General features: G+C 43.7%; 1 protein-coding gene across 1 annotated transcript; it reads left to right on the forward strand.

Moving 5' to 3' along the window:
• The first annotated feature begins 1512 nt into the window (after positions 1-1512).
• Positions 1513-8960, forward strand: CENPA (centromere protein A). Its single transcript, XM_019735270.2, has 5 exons — positions 1513-1769; positions 6685-6773; positions 7286-7363; positions 7676-7826; positions 8193-8960. Exons 1-4 carry the CDS (start codon positions 1676-1678, stop codon positions 7808-7810), a joined length of 396 nt encoding a protein of 131 aa, XP_019590829.2. The 5' UTR covers positions 1513-1675; the 3' UTR covers positions 7811-7826; positions 8193-8960.
• Positions 8961-17769: the final 8809 nt, after the last annotated feature.

Below are 17769 nucleotides of genomic sequence, written 5' to 3' on the forward strand. Positions count from 1 at the left end.
CGCCTCTGTGATGATCTGGATTACTGAAAAACAATCATCTTTCTGTGATTTGACTACACCTCATTGGATTCAATCGAACATTCCTTTTCCTTCCTCCCTTTTTCTCTTTACTTCTTTGTCTTTCTTTCCTTCCTTCCAGTAAAATATACACAATGTAAAACTTACCATTTTGACCATTAAGTGTACTCAGTGGCATTAAATATATTCACATTATTGTGCAACCATCACCATTCATCTCCAGAACTTTTTCATCTTCCCAAACTGAAACTCCATATCCATTACCTAGTAACTCCCCATGCCCCTACCCTCAGCCACTGGCAACCACCATCCTATTTTCTGTCTCTAGGAATTTGCTCTAGGCACCTCATATAAGTGGAATCACAATATTTGTCCTTTTCTGTCTGGTTTATTTCACTTAACATAATGCCATCAAGGTTCATCCATGTTGTAACGAGTCAGAATTTACTTTCTTTTTAAGGCTGAATAATATTCCATTGTATGTATATATACCACAATTTGTTTATTCATCCATGTGGACATTTTTGGCTATTGTGAATAACACTGCTATTAGTGTTTAAATACCTGTTCAAGTCCCTGCATTTAATTCATTTGAGCGTATACCCAGAAGTGGAATTGCTGGATTATATGCTAATTCTATGACCAATTACCATACTGTTTTCTCCTGGGGCTGTACCATTTTACATTCCCACTAATAGTGAACAAGGGTTCCGTGAAATCACTAATTTTGCAATGACGTTTTTCCTGACTATAGTTCATGGTAACTATAGAACACTTAGAGAATGCAAGAAAGCAAACCGTAGAAAATAAAATCCCCCTTTTTTTAACTACATTTGACCTGAATACGGCTGTCCACAACAGGAAGGGGAGGGGTCATTTCCCTTGGACGATTCTATTACAGTGCTGGAGAGTGTGACCCAAGAATAGTAATGAGGCCTGCCCTGCCTGATCGTACGGACAGAACCGGGATCCCGGCTGTCCCACGACCCTAATCAATAATGTTCATGCAGTTAAACTGTCTTTTGAGTCATATTCGTGGGGTGTTCCCGGACGGGACACAGGTATGGCGTGGGGTTGTCACAATCTCTGTGGGTCTGCCTCCTCATCTTTAAAAGCTACCTCAGGATTGATAAGGCAAAGCATAAAATCTTTGAGCAAAGTGATTTGTCTAGAGAAACGCGTTCTACAAACACACCATCTACGTCTCCAGAGTCGAGCTTTCCTTTTTCCGCCAGAGGACACCCGAGGACGTGGAGCTGACAGCATCCCCGATAAACACGTAGGGGGAAAATTCCCGCCTATTTTCAATTCTCCAAGTGTCTATTGGCTGATTCCACCGTCGATCCGCCATGTCCCCCTTCCTCCTCCTATAACAGCCGCCGTTAATCTCTCGCTTTGTGCTCTCATTGGTCCTCCCTGCAGTCGCTCTGCTCCAGAGGCAGCCACTAGGAGTCGCAGGATTCGGGTTTTAAAAAACGCCGGCAATGAATCGGCAGAGCGGGCCGTTTGAACCAAGGGGGCCCAGGCGGCGCTGGAGCAGCCGCCCTGCAGGCACACGTGGCTAGGGTGCTCCTAAGCCTACCCCAGACGCCAGCCTGTACCCCCGAACCCTGAAGGCGGAGAAGAAACCGCGGGGCCGAGACCTTCCGCGCCCTCCATGGACCCGTCCCGCCGGCGCCGCAAGCCCGAAGCCCCGAGGAGGCGCACCGCGAGCCCGGCCCCCAGCCCCCGCCGGCGGGGCGCCCCCGCAGGTAAGTGGCGCGGCCCCTTTCCCTCCAAGTTGTCCCCCTGCAGCCTGTCTGTGAGCTGGGCACGGCCGGGTCTACGTGCCCATTTCACAGACAAGAAAACCGAGGCTCGTTTGCGGAGCCTGACATCGAGCCCGATCTCCCTGCTCCTGGTCCGCGGGCCTTCCAGCATCTGTTCGGAGCAGGGCCCAAGTTCCAAGCTCGGGGAGGGACTGGGGAAGGCAGTTCCAAGAAGGAGAAAGGACTGGCCCAGACAACCTGGCTCCTAATACTAATTCTTCTTCTTGATGTACTAGCGTTTATTGAGTGCTTACCCCTAACTAGGCATTTTGTTAAACTCTTTACTTGAGTTATCTCAGTTTTATATATATATATATATATATATATATATATATATATATATATATATATATATATATATATATATATATATATAGTGCCCATTTTACAGCTGAAAAAACTGAGCCACAGACAGGCCAGGTAACTTGAACAAGGTCACACAGCTTGTTCTGGCAGACACAGGATTTCTAAAATTCAGTGTTTGTGCTTTTTTAAATTGCAAAGTTATTGGCTGCTTTTTGTGACGATTTCAAACAATTCTACTTTTAGAAGGTGACCTTCCAGGTTTGTTTCATTTGTTTTTCCTTCTGTGACTGGCTGTGTTGGGGCTTACCCAGTGCCCTTAACTCAAGCAGTGCTCTCCCCTTGTTCCCTTCCCAACGTGGGTGCCCAGAAAGACAACTGGTCTGTGGTCCTTAGTTTCAGTTCTGTGGTCTGTGTTCTGGTGAATGAGAAATGCACCAACTGTACGTTGTGGCAACAATTGCTTTACTTGTCTTCTGCTACCTAGCCAAGAGCAGGATGGAAAAGTACATTATAGGTTATTTATAAATGTTGTCATTGTGAATGAGATTTTTTTTCTTTCCTAAACATAAATAACCTTTGCAGCCAACCAGTTTGCTGCATACTTTTGTTAATCCTAATAATCTTTTAGTTGCTTGATTGAAATTTTAAGTAGGCTATTATACTGTCTGCAAATAAAGACTTTTGAGTCTTCTTTTTCATTTTTATAAATTTTATTTTGTATTGTATTAATGAGGCCCTGAGGCTACTACTGAAATAAGAGCGGTGTTTTAGCCATCTTTGTCTCATTCGTAATCTGAACAGGAATATTGTTAAGGATGTGTTTGCAGTTGCTTTTTGATGTAGAAGCATCCCTCTCTTCCTGGTCCATCTTTTCTCTCTGATGGACACTGACACTTCCTGGCAATCCTACTGCTCCAACCCCACCTCACTGTAAGCTGATGATGACCTTGCCCCATGCTTCATTAAGGAAATAGAAGCCTCTAGATTGTATTCCCTTTATCTTCTCACAACAGAGAACCTAGGTATCTGCCTTCCTATCAAAAGCCACTCGTCCACCTACTGGGCTCGTGGTCACATTCTTCTCTCACCTTCCCAAAGCTTTCTGTTGTCCTCTCCACCTGCACTTAGATTTAAATTCCAACTCCTTACACTGGCGTTCTGTAAATGTGCTCTGCTATTTCTAATCTAAAGAAAAAGAGCAGGGGTGGTTCCTTGTTCCCACATCCCGGTCTCCCTCATACTCTCCGTTTCTACTGCCCTTGCTAGCTACCCATTTTTAAATAGCCAGACTTAAAAAAAGTAGGTTTCCCCTCTTCCCAGAAATCCTTCAATGCATTCCCATCTGACTCCCCACAACCACTACCCCTACTTCTAGTACACTTGAACTACTCTCGTCAGTGTCAACAGCTACTTTAGTGTTGCCAAACCCAGTAGACATGTCTGTTTTATTCTTGCTCTGTCTCTCAGTAGCATTTGACACAGTGGACCACATTCTCCTTGAAACACTGTCCCCTTGGCTTCCATGATACAACACACTCTCTGCAGTTCCTGCTTATTGTTTCTTACTGCCGGGCCACCTCTCTTCAGCAGCTTGATGTTGGATTTCCTTGGTATCCTTTCCCTTACTTTCCCTTCCCCAGGTAGTCTCATCCCTTCCCATGACTCTAATTCCACTCATACATCAACAGCTCTCACATTCGTATTTCTAGCCCAGATCTCTCCTCTGAGCCCAGATTTGTATATCAACTGCCTTTCTACCTGAGTGCTCTTGGGTGTGTCAAACTAACATACCAAAAACGAACTTTTGATTACTCCCCTCCTACCTCTTCATCCCCACTTTCTCCCATTTCAGTAAATGGCACAACCACCCACCCAGTTTTTCAAGCCAGACACCTGGGAGACATTCTTTTCTCTCACCCCCATGTACAATCCAAATGTAAGTTCATGCAATTGTACCTCCAAATTGCATCCTTAGTCATGTCACTTGTTGCCATCTGTACTCCCACCAGCCTAGTCCAAGCCTCCAGCATCCTAACCCAGCCACTACTCCACTTCCACACATGTCTCTTAACACTGTTTCCCATACGCAACAGCTGGAATGAACTTCAAAACCTAAGTAGATCACCTCTCTATCCTGCTTAAAGCTCTTCCATGGCTTCAAACCTTAGGATTGAATCCCAACTCCTTATGTTGGCATTTCAAGACCCAGCTACTGAATGTTTAATCCCAGTTCTTTCCCATGATCTCTTTCATTGGCTACTTTTCATAACCGCTTGTTCTTGGGTCATGGGTTTCCTATCTTCCCTTACCCCTCTAAGGTTATAAGGTGTATATCTCTCAAAGTCTCTATCTCTTTGCTCTATGAACTCAGATTCCTCTGATATTGGTTATTTTTTTTGTTGAGTTTGGTTCCTCTCTTTCATGGTGTTGGCCTTAAGTTGTTTGGTGGCCTTTAGTTGTGTTCCTATGACTGCATGTCTGTTTATTAAAGGCTGCCTCCAGTGACTGGTGGTGACGAAGGAAGCAGGTGCCAGCCAGTAGCTTGCCTCCTGGGTATGGCGCCTCCCTCTTCTAGATGTCACCTGAGCACTGCCCTGGTTTTTTTGGCCCACGTCCCCTCACCCAGAACCAGGGATTAAGTCTCCTCTGCCAGCTGCATAGTATAAGGCATCTCTGGATTGCCTCACCGTCCCTATTTGCTCTTGCAGCTCTTCCAACCCTTTGTAATGAGTTCACTGTATTAAATCCCTTCTATTGAACTACTTGGTGTGGATTCTCTTTTTGTGGCTGGACCTTGAGTAACATTTCCAAAGCTGATTTTATCCTTCAAAATGTTAATTTTTGCGTGTTTTTCTCTTGCTTGCCTTCTTTCTTTCTTTCTTTCTTTCTTTCTTTCTTTCTTTCTTTCTTTCTTTCTTTTCTTTCTTAACTTATCAGAGGTTCATTCATTTTTATTGTTCCTTGATTTAATTTATGGAGCAACTATACTTTTTTTTGTTTTACTCTTTTTCATTATTTTATTATTAGAATATTTCTTTAGCTCTACCTTCTTTGACTTAGTCTAGTAATTCTCTTCCTAACACTTGAGTTGAACACTTTCCTCTGCTGTCTTTTAACGTTCTTATTTTCTAATAGATAGATCTTGAGGCTGTACATTTTCCTCTAGTACAATTTGGCTCTATCTTATAAGTTTGGGGCTATAGACTTTATTTTTATTAATTTCTAGATAGTCTCATTTCAATTAAGTTTCCTCTTCAACACAGAGTTAGAAGAATTTTAAGGTTTTGCATTTCTGTGTTTTTAATTTCTGATCAGAGAGTTTGATTTTTATTTTATTTTTTTTGACTTCTACTTTGGAGAATGTTTTTAAGATTTGTTGTTGTTGTTGTTACTAGGCTGTGAGCCAACGGCTCTGACTCCATAGTCTAATGACCTGACATTGATACTGAGTTATGCCACTTCTGAGGTCCCACTTTGGCCACTAATGAGCTCTGGCTAACTGTCTTCACCTCTTTGGGCCTGAGGATAAACAATACAACAGAAATGTACTAATCTCTCACATTCCTTCCATCTCTGAAAAAAAGACCTAAAAACAAAATAACTGGTTTTCCAGTCTAGTTAGGAAAGATAGAAGAGATGCACAAACTACTGTGTGGCCCCAAGGAGGGAAGTGACCCATCGGTTTGGAAAGGCTTGGGAGTCAGGGAAGACTGCATGTAAGAGTTGGCATTTAAGACAGTATCCTCAAAGGATCATTATTGATGGTCAATAAGACCCTCAAACGAAAGGATCGGGCCAGCCCAGTGGCTCAGGCGGTTAGAGCTCCATGCTCCTAACTCCGAAGGCTGCTGGTTCAATTCCCACATGGGCCAGTGGGCTCTCAACCACAAGGTTGCCGGTTCAACTCCTCAAGTCCTGCAAGGGATGGTGGGCTCAGCCCCCTGCAACTAAGATTGAACATGGCACCTTGAGCTGAGCTGCCTCCTGGATGGCTCAGTTGTTTGGAGCACGGCCTCTCAACCACAAGGTTGCCGGTTCAGCTCCTCAAGTCCCGCAAGAGATGGTGGGCAGCACCCCCTGCAACTAAAATTGAACACAGCTCCTTGAGCTGTGCTGCCGCTCAGCTCCCGGATGGCTTAGTTGGTTGGAGTGCGTCCTCTCAACCACAGGGTTGCCGGTTCCTGAATGGCACCCTCCACAACTAAGATTGAAAGGACAACAACTTGACTTGGAAAAAAGGCCTGGAAGTACACACTGTTCCCCAATAAAGTCCTGTTCCCCTTCCCCAATAAAATCTTAAAAAAAAGAATAAAAAAAAGAAACGATCATTCATTCCTTTAACAAATACTTATTTAGTGCCTCTCTCCAGCCACTGTGCTGAAAATAAACACAGTGAATAAAATAGAAAAAACCCCTGCTTTTGTGGATTGTATTATGGTCTAGCAATTTGATGGTTTGACAGCCAAGCTACAAGGGACCACCTAGTTTCCACTGCACCTCACCTTTATGACCCAACTCTTCTGCTCAGGCACTTCCTTCCGTTGTCCCTCAGGTCGCCGGAGAATTCTGGTTCTGAAGGAGATCCGAAATCTTCAGAAGAGCACACAGCTATTGTTAAGGAAGGCCCCCTTCAGCCGCCTGGTGAGCTCCAGGGAGCTTCCTGCCAACCCCCGTGTCTCCTTTCTTTAAATTTCCCAGGTATTGGGGACCCTATCATCTTTTACCCAAATGGCTAAGGGACTCCTCTAACCTGGTAGGGGATTCTTCATCTTCTGAAAACATGAGCCTGCCAAGGGTACCTTCCAATTCTTTATGGAATTAAGTTCTAACCCCCACCACCTTTGAAGCTGAGTTCTTTGATTGTAAATAGGAACCGTCTCATCCAGGCACCGTTTTATCCCTATCCTCCCCTGGGAGATTGTATGTTCCTCTCCCCACCACGAGTAATAGACATGTCGATGCCTAAGCTCCCAGGACTTGACACCCGCTACTAGTTAGGTGCTAAGATTAAGGCCCAGGAAGTTATAAGGGAAATGAAGATTCATGGAGACTCGAGAAGAGGGTCTGTCTTCCCTTGAGTCTCTCTTCTTTTACTCTCTATCCTCCCCACAACCCTTCTCCCTTGCTGCCTGCCCATCTCCACTCCTTCACAGGCAAGAGAAATATGTGTTAAATTCACTCGTGGTGTGGACTTCAGTTGGCAAGCCCAGGCCCTGTTGGCCCTACAAGAGGTAAGAAGGGGGCCCAGGCACAGTGGGGAAGGGGTGAGTATGGGAGAGAGGTGTTCTAGAATTCCATAGGGTTGGCTGTGGGGTGTCACACGCTGAATCTTGCCTCCTTGAAAAGAGCTACAAGAATGCCCAGGGTTTGGACACTGAATCTTGTTTGGCGATAGCAGAATTCCCCGGCAGTTCAGTCTCATTCTGTAGACAGTCTTTCCTATAGTCCTTTGAGCCCTCAGAGACTAAGTTTGGCAGGTCCCTGTGAAAAAAGCCGCCCATGCCCCCTCTCTTGTGTCTTTCTACTTTTCTTTCTGCCCCCAGGCGGCAGAAGCATTTCTAGTTCATCTCTTTGAGGACGCCTATCTCCTCTCCCTACATGCCGGCCGAGTTACTCTCTTCCCAAAGGACGTGCAGCTGGCCAGGAGAATCCGAGGCATTCAGGAAGGGCTCGGCTGAGATGCCCGCAGTCTCGGTATGCCTTTTCTGCTCACCAGAGAGTGGGGGGAGCTGGCGGGGGGGGGTGGTGGCACCCAGCTTCTTATCACTGGGTGGGAGTTTCTCTGGAGGAATTTCTCTTCTCCATCCTCAGTCCCTTCCCTTTGTTCTCGAGAAAGGTTTGAAGGTTTGATCTGGTTTTATCTTGACTCTTTGGGACTCTATGGTTCTTTTGTACAATGTTAAATAAAGAGATTTTTCTATTAAGTAATGAGACAACCCAAAGCTCTGTCAGAGTTCAGCCTCTCCATTTTATAAGGACCAGGTGACCTCATTTTGATTAAGGGAAAGTTTTCTTACTTTTGAAAATGCCTTGTTCATAAATGTGATTCCTTAATTTCAGGGATGATACCAGGGGCTCTATCCAGAGCCGGGACCAGATCCATGGAGTCCAGCTGCTGCCTGGGCTTGCTGTCCATGAGCAGAGTGTGCGCATTGCTTTTGTCATTGGTTTTTTTAAGAAGGAGCAGACTGCATGGCTGCAACAGAGGTAATATATAAGAAAATCAACATGGTTCCAGAGGCCTGAGCATCATTTTCAGATAAAGAGACTCCAAGGTTGACTTCAGTTTGTAAATTATTCATATGATTACTTGGTGATTCTGAAGACCTCAGATTTGTTGCGTTATGGCAGAAAAGGATATTTGCTTATTCTTTTAGATCTTGGTGCCATTTAAATTTTTTACCATATGTATATTTACTTCTATTTATAACATAAGGGGAAAAATAAGAGAAGACCACTTCTGTCAATTTCATGGAAGAGCCTGACACATCTCAGCATACAAATCTCTGTTCTTCAGCTTAATCTTAGTGGTAGCAAGTGCTTATGGGGTCTGTGCCTGTCAACAAATTACAGTTGCTCAAAAATCTCAGTTGGGGTTAAAATTGAAAATCTTTTAAAATTTGATGTTCTGGTTCTTCCTAGTAAATTTCTATGAAAATCATTCTAGCTTATAGAATTTTATTATTTGTAAATCATAGAAGATGTATCATAGTTTGTACGTTAGAATTTTTCATTTCAGAATTTTCTAGTGCCTTTTCAATGTTTTTACAGGTATATTTATAACTTCTTTGTGGAGCGATAATAAAAATAATTCTTTAATGAAAAAAATGTAAAACAGTTACTCTTACAGCATACATGTATATTTTGTGTGTTACCATTAAATTCTTCATTTGTACACTGTTTTCAAACAACTAACATTTAAACAAGAGAATCGTTTTGCCTTCAGTGGAGTAAAGTGAGCAGATAAAAACCTTGCCTTTCTGTTGTAACTGAAAGCAGTTTAAGAGATTTCCTGACAAATGGGAAGTGCCACCCAAAGATTTTTAGATTTTTTTTTTTTTTAGATTTGTATTAAAATATAGCTAACATACAATATTATATTAGTTTCATGTATACATCATAGTTATTCAACAGTATCCACCTGGCACTATATACAGAGTAATTACCACATTATTGATTACAGTACCACGCTATCGCGATATTATTGACTATATTTCCTATGCTGTATATTATATCCCCAGGACTTATTTATTTTATATCTGGAACTTTGAACCTCTTATTCTTCTTTATATTCCACCCCCCTTTTAATATTTTCAATTGGAGTTGACATTTAATATTATTTTATATTAGTTTCAAGTGTGTAGCATAGTGGTTAGACATTTATATAATTTAGGAAGTGATGCCCCAACTAGTACCCTCCTGGCACTATAAATAGTTATTACCATATTATTGATTATATTCCCTATACATTACATCCCCATGACTATTTTGTAACTTCCAATTTGTATTTTTTAATTCCTTCACCTTTTTCACCTTGCCCCTACCCCTCTCTTATCTATCACCATGATAGATCTAGTATCCATCTGACACCATACATAGTTATTAGAATATTATTGACTATATTCCTTTTGCTATACCCTACATCCCCATGACTACTGTGTAACACCAAGTTTGTACTCCTTGATCCCTTCCCTTTTTCACCTACCCCCTCCCATCTGGCAACCATCAAAATGTTCTCTGTATCTATGAGTTTGTGTCTGTTTCGTTTGATTGTTCATTTTGTTCTTTAGATTCCACTTATAAGTGAAATCATATGACATTTGTCTTTCGCTGTCTGACTTACTGTACTCAGCACAATATCTTCTAGGTCCATCCATTTGGCCCCCATGGCAAGATTTTATTCTTTTTTAATAGCTGAATAATATCCCACTGTATATACTCGTATGTACCACCACTTCTTTATCTGTTCATCCATTTAGGGACACCCAGGTTGCCTTCATATCTTGGCTTCTGTACATAGTGCTGCAGTGAACATATGGATGAGCACTTCCACTCGAAGTAGCATTTTGGGTTTGTTCAGATAAATTCCCAGAAGTGGGATTACTAGGTCCTTCTTTGTCTCTTGTTACAGTCTTTGTTTTAAAGTCTATTTTGTCTGGTATAAGTATTGCTACTCCAGCTTTTGTTTGTTTCCATTTTCATGAAATATCTTTTTTCATCCCTTTACTTTCAGTCTGTGTGTGTCTTTCAATCTGCAGGTGAATCTCTTGTAAGCAGCATATGTAACAGTCTTTTTTGTTTTTTTGTTTATGTGTGTGTGTGTGTGTGTGTGTGTGTTTAATTGGGGAATATTGGGAAGAGTGTGTTTTTCCAGGGCCCATCAGCTCCAATTCAAGTCGTTGTCCTTCAATCTATTTGTTAGTTATGGAGGGCACAACTCAGCTCCAAGTCCAGTCATTTTCAATCTTAGTTTCAGGGGACGCAGCCCACCATTGCATGTGGCAATCAAAGCGGCAACCCTGTTGTTAAGAGCTCGCGCTCTAATCAACTGAGCCATCTGGCCACCCCGGGCCTTGTTTTCTTATCTGTTCAGCTCCCCTACCTTTTGATTGGAGCATTTAACCCATTTACATTGAAAATAATTGTTGATACTGTGTTTCCCCAAAAACATGACCTAGCCGGACCATCAGCTCTAATGCGTCTTTTGGAGCAAAAATTAATATAAGACCTGGTCTTATTTTACTATAATAAAAGACTGGGTCTTATACAATATAATATAAGACTGAATCTTATATTAATTTTTGCTCCAAAAGACGCAGTAGAGCTGATGGTCCTGATAGGTCTTACTTTCGGGGAAACACGGTAGGTATGTAGTTATTCCCATTTTATTATTCATGGTTTTGGGTTGTTGTTTTTTTCCACCTTGAAGTCCCTCTAATATTCCTTGTAATACTGGTTTGGTGGTGATGAACTCCTTTAGCTTTTTCTTGTGTGATAAGCTCTTTATCTGTCCTTCAATTCCAAATGACAGCTTTGCTGGGTAGAGTAATCTTGGTTGTAGGTCCTTGCTTTTCATCACGTTGAATATTTTGTGCCAATCCTTTCTCACCTGCAAAGTTTCTGTTGAGAAATCAGGTGATAGTTTTATGGGAGCTCCCTTGTAGGTAACTAAAATAGCGTTTCTCTTGCTGCTTTTAAGATTTTCTCTTTGTCTTTAACCATTGGCATTTTAATTATGATGTGTCTTGGTGTGGGCCTGTTTGAGTTCATCTTGTTTGGGACTCTCTGCCCTTCCTGAGCTAGGTATGTCTATTTCCTTCACCAGGTTAGGAAAGTTTTCTGTCATTATTTCTTCAAACAGGTTTTCAATTCCTTGCTCTCTCTTCTCCTTCTGGTACCCCTATAATGTGAATATTGGTGCATTTGAGATTGTCCCAGAGGCCCCTTAAACTCTCTTCAATTTGTTGGATTCTTTTTTTCTTTTTGCTGTTCTGATTGGGTGTTTTCTGCTACTTTATCTTCTTAATCTCTGATTTGATCCTTTGCTTCATCTAATCTACTGTTGATTCCCTGTAATGTATTCTTTGTTTCCATTATTGTAATCTTTATTTTCATTATTATTATTACTATTGTTATTATTATTATTATTTGTAATCTTTATGTCTGACTGGTTCTTTTTTATGTTTTCTATCTCCATTTTTATGTTTCCTGTCTCTTTTTTGAAGTTCTCCTTGATACTATTGAGAGCATCCTTATAACCAGTGTTTGGAACTCTGCATCTGGTAGATTACTTGTCTCCATTTTGTTCAATTCGTTTTCTGGAGTTCTGTTCTGTTCTTTGGGGTGTGTTTCTTTGTTTCCCCATTTTGGCTGCTTCCTTGTGTTTGTTTTAATGGAGGGCTGCTATGTCTTCTGTTGTTAGTAGAGTGGCCTCATGTAGTAGGTGTGCTGTGGGGCTCAGTGGTGCAGTCTTTCTGGTCACTTGAGCTGTGCACTCCAGGTGTGTCCCTCGTGTGGGTCGTGTGTGCCCACCTCTTGTGGTTGAGCCTTGGTTGCTGTTTGCACATCAGTAGGAGGGATTGACCATGAGACTCATTGGTTGTGAGGACTGGCCTTGACTATAGTGGAGGAGTTGTGGTGCAAGGGTTGACCCTACAGAGCAGGATCTGCCTCAACAGGGCTCTGGTGTCTGCCCAATCTTCCCCTTGGGTGTGTCATCCTTGGAGGCGGCTGGGTGATGTTCCAGCTCATTTTGAAGCTAGCTGCTGAGGATGCCAGCACCAGGGCCACTGGGGAGTAGACCTGCTGCTGGTCAAGTTCAGTCACAGCCAGTGCCCCACCCAAGGCCACCCAGCAAGACCCACAGAGCAATCCGAAGATGGCTACCACCTGTGCCATAGTTGGAAGTGCCTTGAGAGGACAAGCCTCAAACCAAGGCTGGCTGCCACTAGTGCCGGGCTTAGGGCTGCTCAGCCAGAGGTACAGGACACGCTCCAGCAAGATGCTGCTTGTCTGGGCTCCTTGAACCTTTGAGAGACCCTAAGAGAGTCTGCAGCATGAGCCAAGGCAGGAGATTTGTACAAAAAAGCCACTGGAAGCGCCTTGGGTGTGCCTGACAGTTGGGTGGGGCAGGGGTCTTAAATCACCAGGGGGAGCGTTAGCCAGCTTGATGGAGACTCAGATATGGCAGCTGCCTGTGTCTGCACACAGGGAAGGGGGAGGGCTCAACAAAGAAGCAATGGCCTCTGCCATCTCCTCAGTCCAGGAGAAAGCTGCCCCTCCAACTCCTCTTCTGAAGCCAGACAACTCAGTTCTCCACCATATGTCCGTGCTGCCTCTCCACCTGCTGCCTCAGTGCTGGAGCTCAGAGCCAGTGATTCTGTGGGTAAGTCCTTGCTTGGTCGCTTTAAGAGGAGCACCTGGTACTCCAGCCGCCCTCAGTCTCACTCAGTCACAATCTCTGCTGGTTTTCACAGCCAAAAATTATGGGACTTCTCTCCAGGCACTGGAACCTAGGACTGGGGAGGGGTTGGGACCCCTCGCTCCTCCAGGAGGACCTCCGCAGCTGAGATCCTTCCCAATTTTTAATGGTCACACATGGGTGTGGCATCAGCCAGTTCCATGGCTCCGCCCCTCCTACCAGTCTCGAGGTGGATTCTTCTGCACAACCTTAGTTGTAGGGCTTCAGTTCAGCAAGATTTTAGGCGATCCTCAATGATGGTTGTTTTGTAGTTTAGTTTGTAATTTTGATGCGGTTGTGAGCAAAGGTAAGCACAGCATTGACCGACTATGCCATCTTGACCAGAAATCCCAAAGTTGTTTAGATTTTGTGTGTGGTAAAAATGATCAGTGAGGATGGACTAATAATGATGGGTCGGTCAACTAAATTCAGAGATAAACTAAGGGGTAGGACCAAGTTCTATTGTTTAATACATTTTAACGCTTTAGAAAAAACTTTTGTTTGACCTCAGCTCATATTTTTGTAGACAATCCGGTAAAGTTTTATCTATCAATGAATATATTTAAAGTTCTTATCAGAGTGTTATTAATTAGAAGGTTATCGTCTTTCTCTCGTTTTCTTTAAATTGACACTGCTCTGATGTCTTAATATTGTACTAACCAGAGCACCAGTACAGCACACGTACATGTGTCACATTCAAATGTCAGGCAGGGGCTGTGTGCTCTTGGCACCACACAGTATTTGTACATATATGACAATGAGTATTTACATCATGACAATGTCATACAGTAATGACACTGTAAAGTTTGAGTACTTACATTGTTGCTGGAGTTTTGTTTTTGTTTTTCTCTACTTTCTGGGTGATTCCATCAACATTATCTTCTAAACTTTCCATCCATTTTTTTATTTCTGCATTCATATTTTTAATATCTAAGAACGCTCTTTTTTTTTTTAATGTTTCTTTTTTATAGCATCCCAATCAGTCAGTGTATACTAAAAAACAAAGAAGAAGAAGAAGAAAAAAGAAACCAATCTAGATATGGCAAGCAAAGGGGAATTTAATGGAAGGGATCTGGTTACAATAATGTCGGGATGGCTGAAAGAGCAAAAGGGAAGAGAGTACGCTACCCAAAGATCAGGAAGCTGCCAGTGTCAGAAGACCACACTCACTGCTGTTTGGGAAGCACAGCCCCTGCCAGCACTGTGTTAAAACCGCACTTGTTGCTACTGAGCAGGAACTTAGGAGATGAGCCCCCACTCCAACCAACGCTGCTGAAACCACCACTGACACCAAGGGAGCCCGTTCATCCACAGCTGCTTGTGCTGCCAGACACTACCAAAAAATGAAAGAACAAAGTTTCCTTTTTCCCCCCTCACCTTGCAGACTCCACCAGCATTTTCCATTGACAGAACCTAACCCGAGCAGCTGCAAGGGAGTCTGGGAATATAACTGTCTGACTTCTAATCCCTTTCTGTTACAGAGAACTTACAAGGGTGAGAATAGAGCTTGGAGCCTGTAGAAATATAATCTACACACATCCCAATCTTGTTTCATGGGTGTAATACCATTTTAAGGATAGTATGATTTTTTATTACTGGTTTTTGTTTTTTGTTTTTTGCTGCATAGTCTGTTTTCTCCAGGTTGATTTAGTTTTCCTGTTGTGGCCTCTCTCACTTACAAGGTTTTCCTTTAATGATTAACACTCTTTACGTTTAAGAGTGCGAGACAGAAAAGCTAATGGGAAGTTCTGTGCATGTTGATGGGCCATGTTGACTTGGCGCTTTACTGTACCACCGTCAGGTGTGTCTTTTGATGGGGAGCCCCCTGTTCCCTTAGGCTACCCAAATGCCTCAGGAGTCCTCTAACCTGCTTGGAGGATAAAGGCATAGCTGGGTCTAGGAGCTGAATGGAGAAGAGCTGAAGATATCCATATTCAAAATCCCATAGGCATATACTTCTTTCATCTCTCTGGCTTGGTCCTCCCCAAGTTCAGAGACCCTTGGTTTTCTCTTTTGAAAATAGGCCTCCACGCATCTGCCTGGAATGGGAGAAAGAGTCACCCAGTGACTGCGTGATAGGGGAGCAGCATCTAGGGATTTGTTTCCTAAATAGCTTGCAACCAATCCTCTTTGCCAACCCTTGTTCATACCCAGTTGTGGAAGTACTTGACGCTCTCAGTTCTTGGGCCTTGTGAAGATTCTGCTGTGCAGATTGTGATGGTTCTCAGCTTCCCCCACTGCTAGCTTAGGATTCTACTCTCCTGGATCTGTGAATTCAGTTTCAACTTGTCCATCTGCTTTCTAACTTTGAATTTTGTTGCTATTTTCTTCTCTCCTGTTCTCATCTTTGTGAATGTATGTTGAGTTACTGTGTATAGAATTGTAGATTGGCAGTTATTTTCTTTCTTCACATGAGAAAGCTGATTCCACTATTTCCTGGGTTCTGTTTTTGCTGTTGAGAAGTCAGCTGTCCAACAGTTGCTCCTTTGCCGCTAATGTTACTTGTCTGGCTATGTCTTTGCAAAATATTTTTCTTTGTTTTCATTGTTTTGCAATGTCATTATGATGTGTCTAAGTGTGGATTTCTTACCTCGCTTGGTATGCATTGGACATTGATAAAGAACCTTCTATGTTCCCAGGGCTTTCACGCAGGGTGATACTTACCTATTCCTCCTGACAACTCTGTGAGGTGAGTGTTGGAACTCCTATCTTCCATATGAGGTAATAGAATGACAGAGTAGAAAGGAACCTAGACCCTTCTTCCATGACACAGCCCCAAGTTTGAACCCCAATTCAGACGGTAGCTCAGTGATCCAGGCAATTCATAGCTACGGGGTCTGGCAAATGGGGATGAGAGAACCTCCGCGCTGGGGTATTGTGAGGGTTGAACTTGGTGACACTGGGAAAGTGCCTGGCACCCAATAAATGGTTGTTGCTCTTATTACGGTTTCAATTCCATGGTAGTACCTTCAGGGAGGCTGAGTAGCCATGTGGCAGAGGTGGGACTTGAACACAGTCTGCAGACCCAATTCACACAACTGCCAGAATGGATACCCTGGTACAAAGCAAGGAGCACAGCCACAAAAACGGTGTTGGCCCTCTAATTCCTTCACAGGGAGCCCTGGGCTCTCTTTCAGGATGGTTACGTGAGGATGGCTCAGAGGGCAGCACTTTCAGGGGCTAGGACTTGGTGGGGCTCGAGGGTTCTAAGCAACTGACAGGTTGTCACCAGCTTTGAACAAAATTGGTCACCCTCAGTTCCAAAGCAGGAGGACTAATGTACCGTGACATCTCGAATTTATTCGGTGCTTTTCTGTCAAGGAGATCAAAGCACTTCAAAATAATTTCCTCTAAACTTCTCTGAGAAAGAAGCCAGTGGGGGGAAACCCATTTTACCTATGAGCTATGCTTGACATCAGTCATCTATGACATTTTATAATTCTTTACCAGGATATGACTTTTGCCCATATCCTCAGTGACACTCCTGGAAGTAGACAAGACAAGCGGGATTGACCCCATTTTACAGATGGGTAAATGGGAGCCAGGGGAGCTTAGTGCCTTTCCCAAATGAACACTCCCCCATCACAGTGCTACATATTGGTGTCAAGTTGCAGCCTGGTGTCAAGTTCCACACAGATCCTAATCAGGGCCAGGTCCCTGGACGGCCTTTGAATCAAGCAGCTCGTGACACTGCCATCAATGCCCCTCTCCGAATCTCAAGGAGTGGGTGCCTGAATACAATGGGAGCATTGAAAGCAGCCCTGTGCAGTGCTGAGCAGGGCCAGGCTCTCCCAGCTGCAGGCTCTGGGACTCCAGCTGGTCTCAGGCTGGGAGACATCCTCCGTGCATTGCCATGTTTGTTATTGTCTCCTTCCCAAGCCCCCCCCCCCCCCGCCACACACACACACACACAATTTCTCCTGTATTCCCAATCTTCCCCTCTTCCTTTCCCCAGGACTCAGCTTCTTCGGTCCTTCTACATATCTATGTCCCCTCTGTGTTCAGCTTCTTGCTCTTCACGGGATATTTTTCCTCTACAAACATGGCCATGTCCTCGAAGCTGGGAAAACCTTCCCTAGACCCTGCTGCCCGTCCTCTTAGCCACCTCCACCCTTAGGCTGCTCCTCTCCCTGACAAGCTTCCCTTGGATTATCCACTTATTGCTGAGCCTACAAGCAGATTTTTACCTTCATCCTTTACTACAACTGCTCACCAAGCAGCTTTCTCAATCTCCTCAGTAATAACAACTACCATGCATCAAGGGGTCTACTGCTACTGGCATTGTGCCATCCACTCTTAAAATGACCTTGGGAAATGGGTACTGAGAGTCCAGGTTATAGATGAGGCAACTGAGGCTCACAGTACATGTCTGGTTTGAGCTCACGACAGTTTAATTCTGGCTCCTGCTCTGTGGCACTGACCTGAATATAAAGGTTTGACTGCTGGCTCACAATTCTTTTACATGACTAAGTAGACTTCAAGCTCCTCAGGAATGTTGGCGAACACCCTTTCTCAGAGGGCACCTCGAGGAGGAACAGGTTGAAACTGCAGAGGAAGGACCATCTGAGTGCCAAAGATTTGGCATAGGCTCTCCTTGAGAGTTGTTCATGGTCCCCACAGTCTGTCAGCCTTCTGGAGGACTTGTGGGGAAGGGCGTGCTGGAGCGGGAAGGGCTCA

The sequence above is a fragment of the Rhinolophus sinicus genome, linkage group LG05 (assembly GCF_036562045.2).
Source record: "Rhinolophus sinicus isolate RSC01 linkage group LG05, ASM3656204v1, whole genome shotgun sequence".
NCBI classification, from domain to species: Eukaryota; Metazoa; Chordata; class Mammalia; order Chiroptera; family Rhinolophidae; genus Rhinolophus; species Rhinolophus sinicus.

Excerpts from the sequence above, each read along its gene's own strand:
- CENPA (XM_019735270.2), top strand. The coding sequence starts at position 1,676 with ATGGACCCGTCCCGCCGGCGCCGCAAGCCCGAAGCCCCGAGGAGGCGC. Across the intron at positions 6,774-7,285 it reads AGGCCCCCTTCAGCCGCCTG|GCAAGAGAAATATGTGTTAA; the intron begins GTGAGCTCCAGG and ends ACTCCTTCACAG. Across the intron at positions 7,364-7,675 it reads CCCTGTTGGCCCTACAAGAG|GCGGCAGAAGCATTTCTAGT; the intron begins GTAAGAAGGGGG and ends TTCTGCCCCCAG.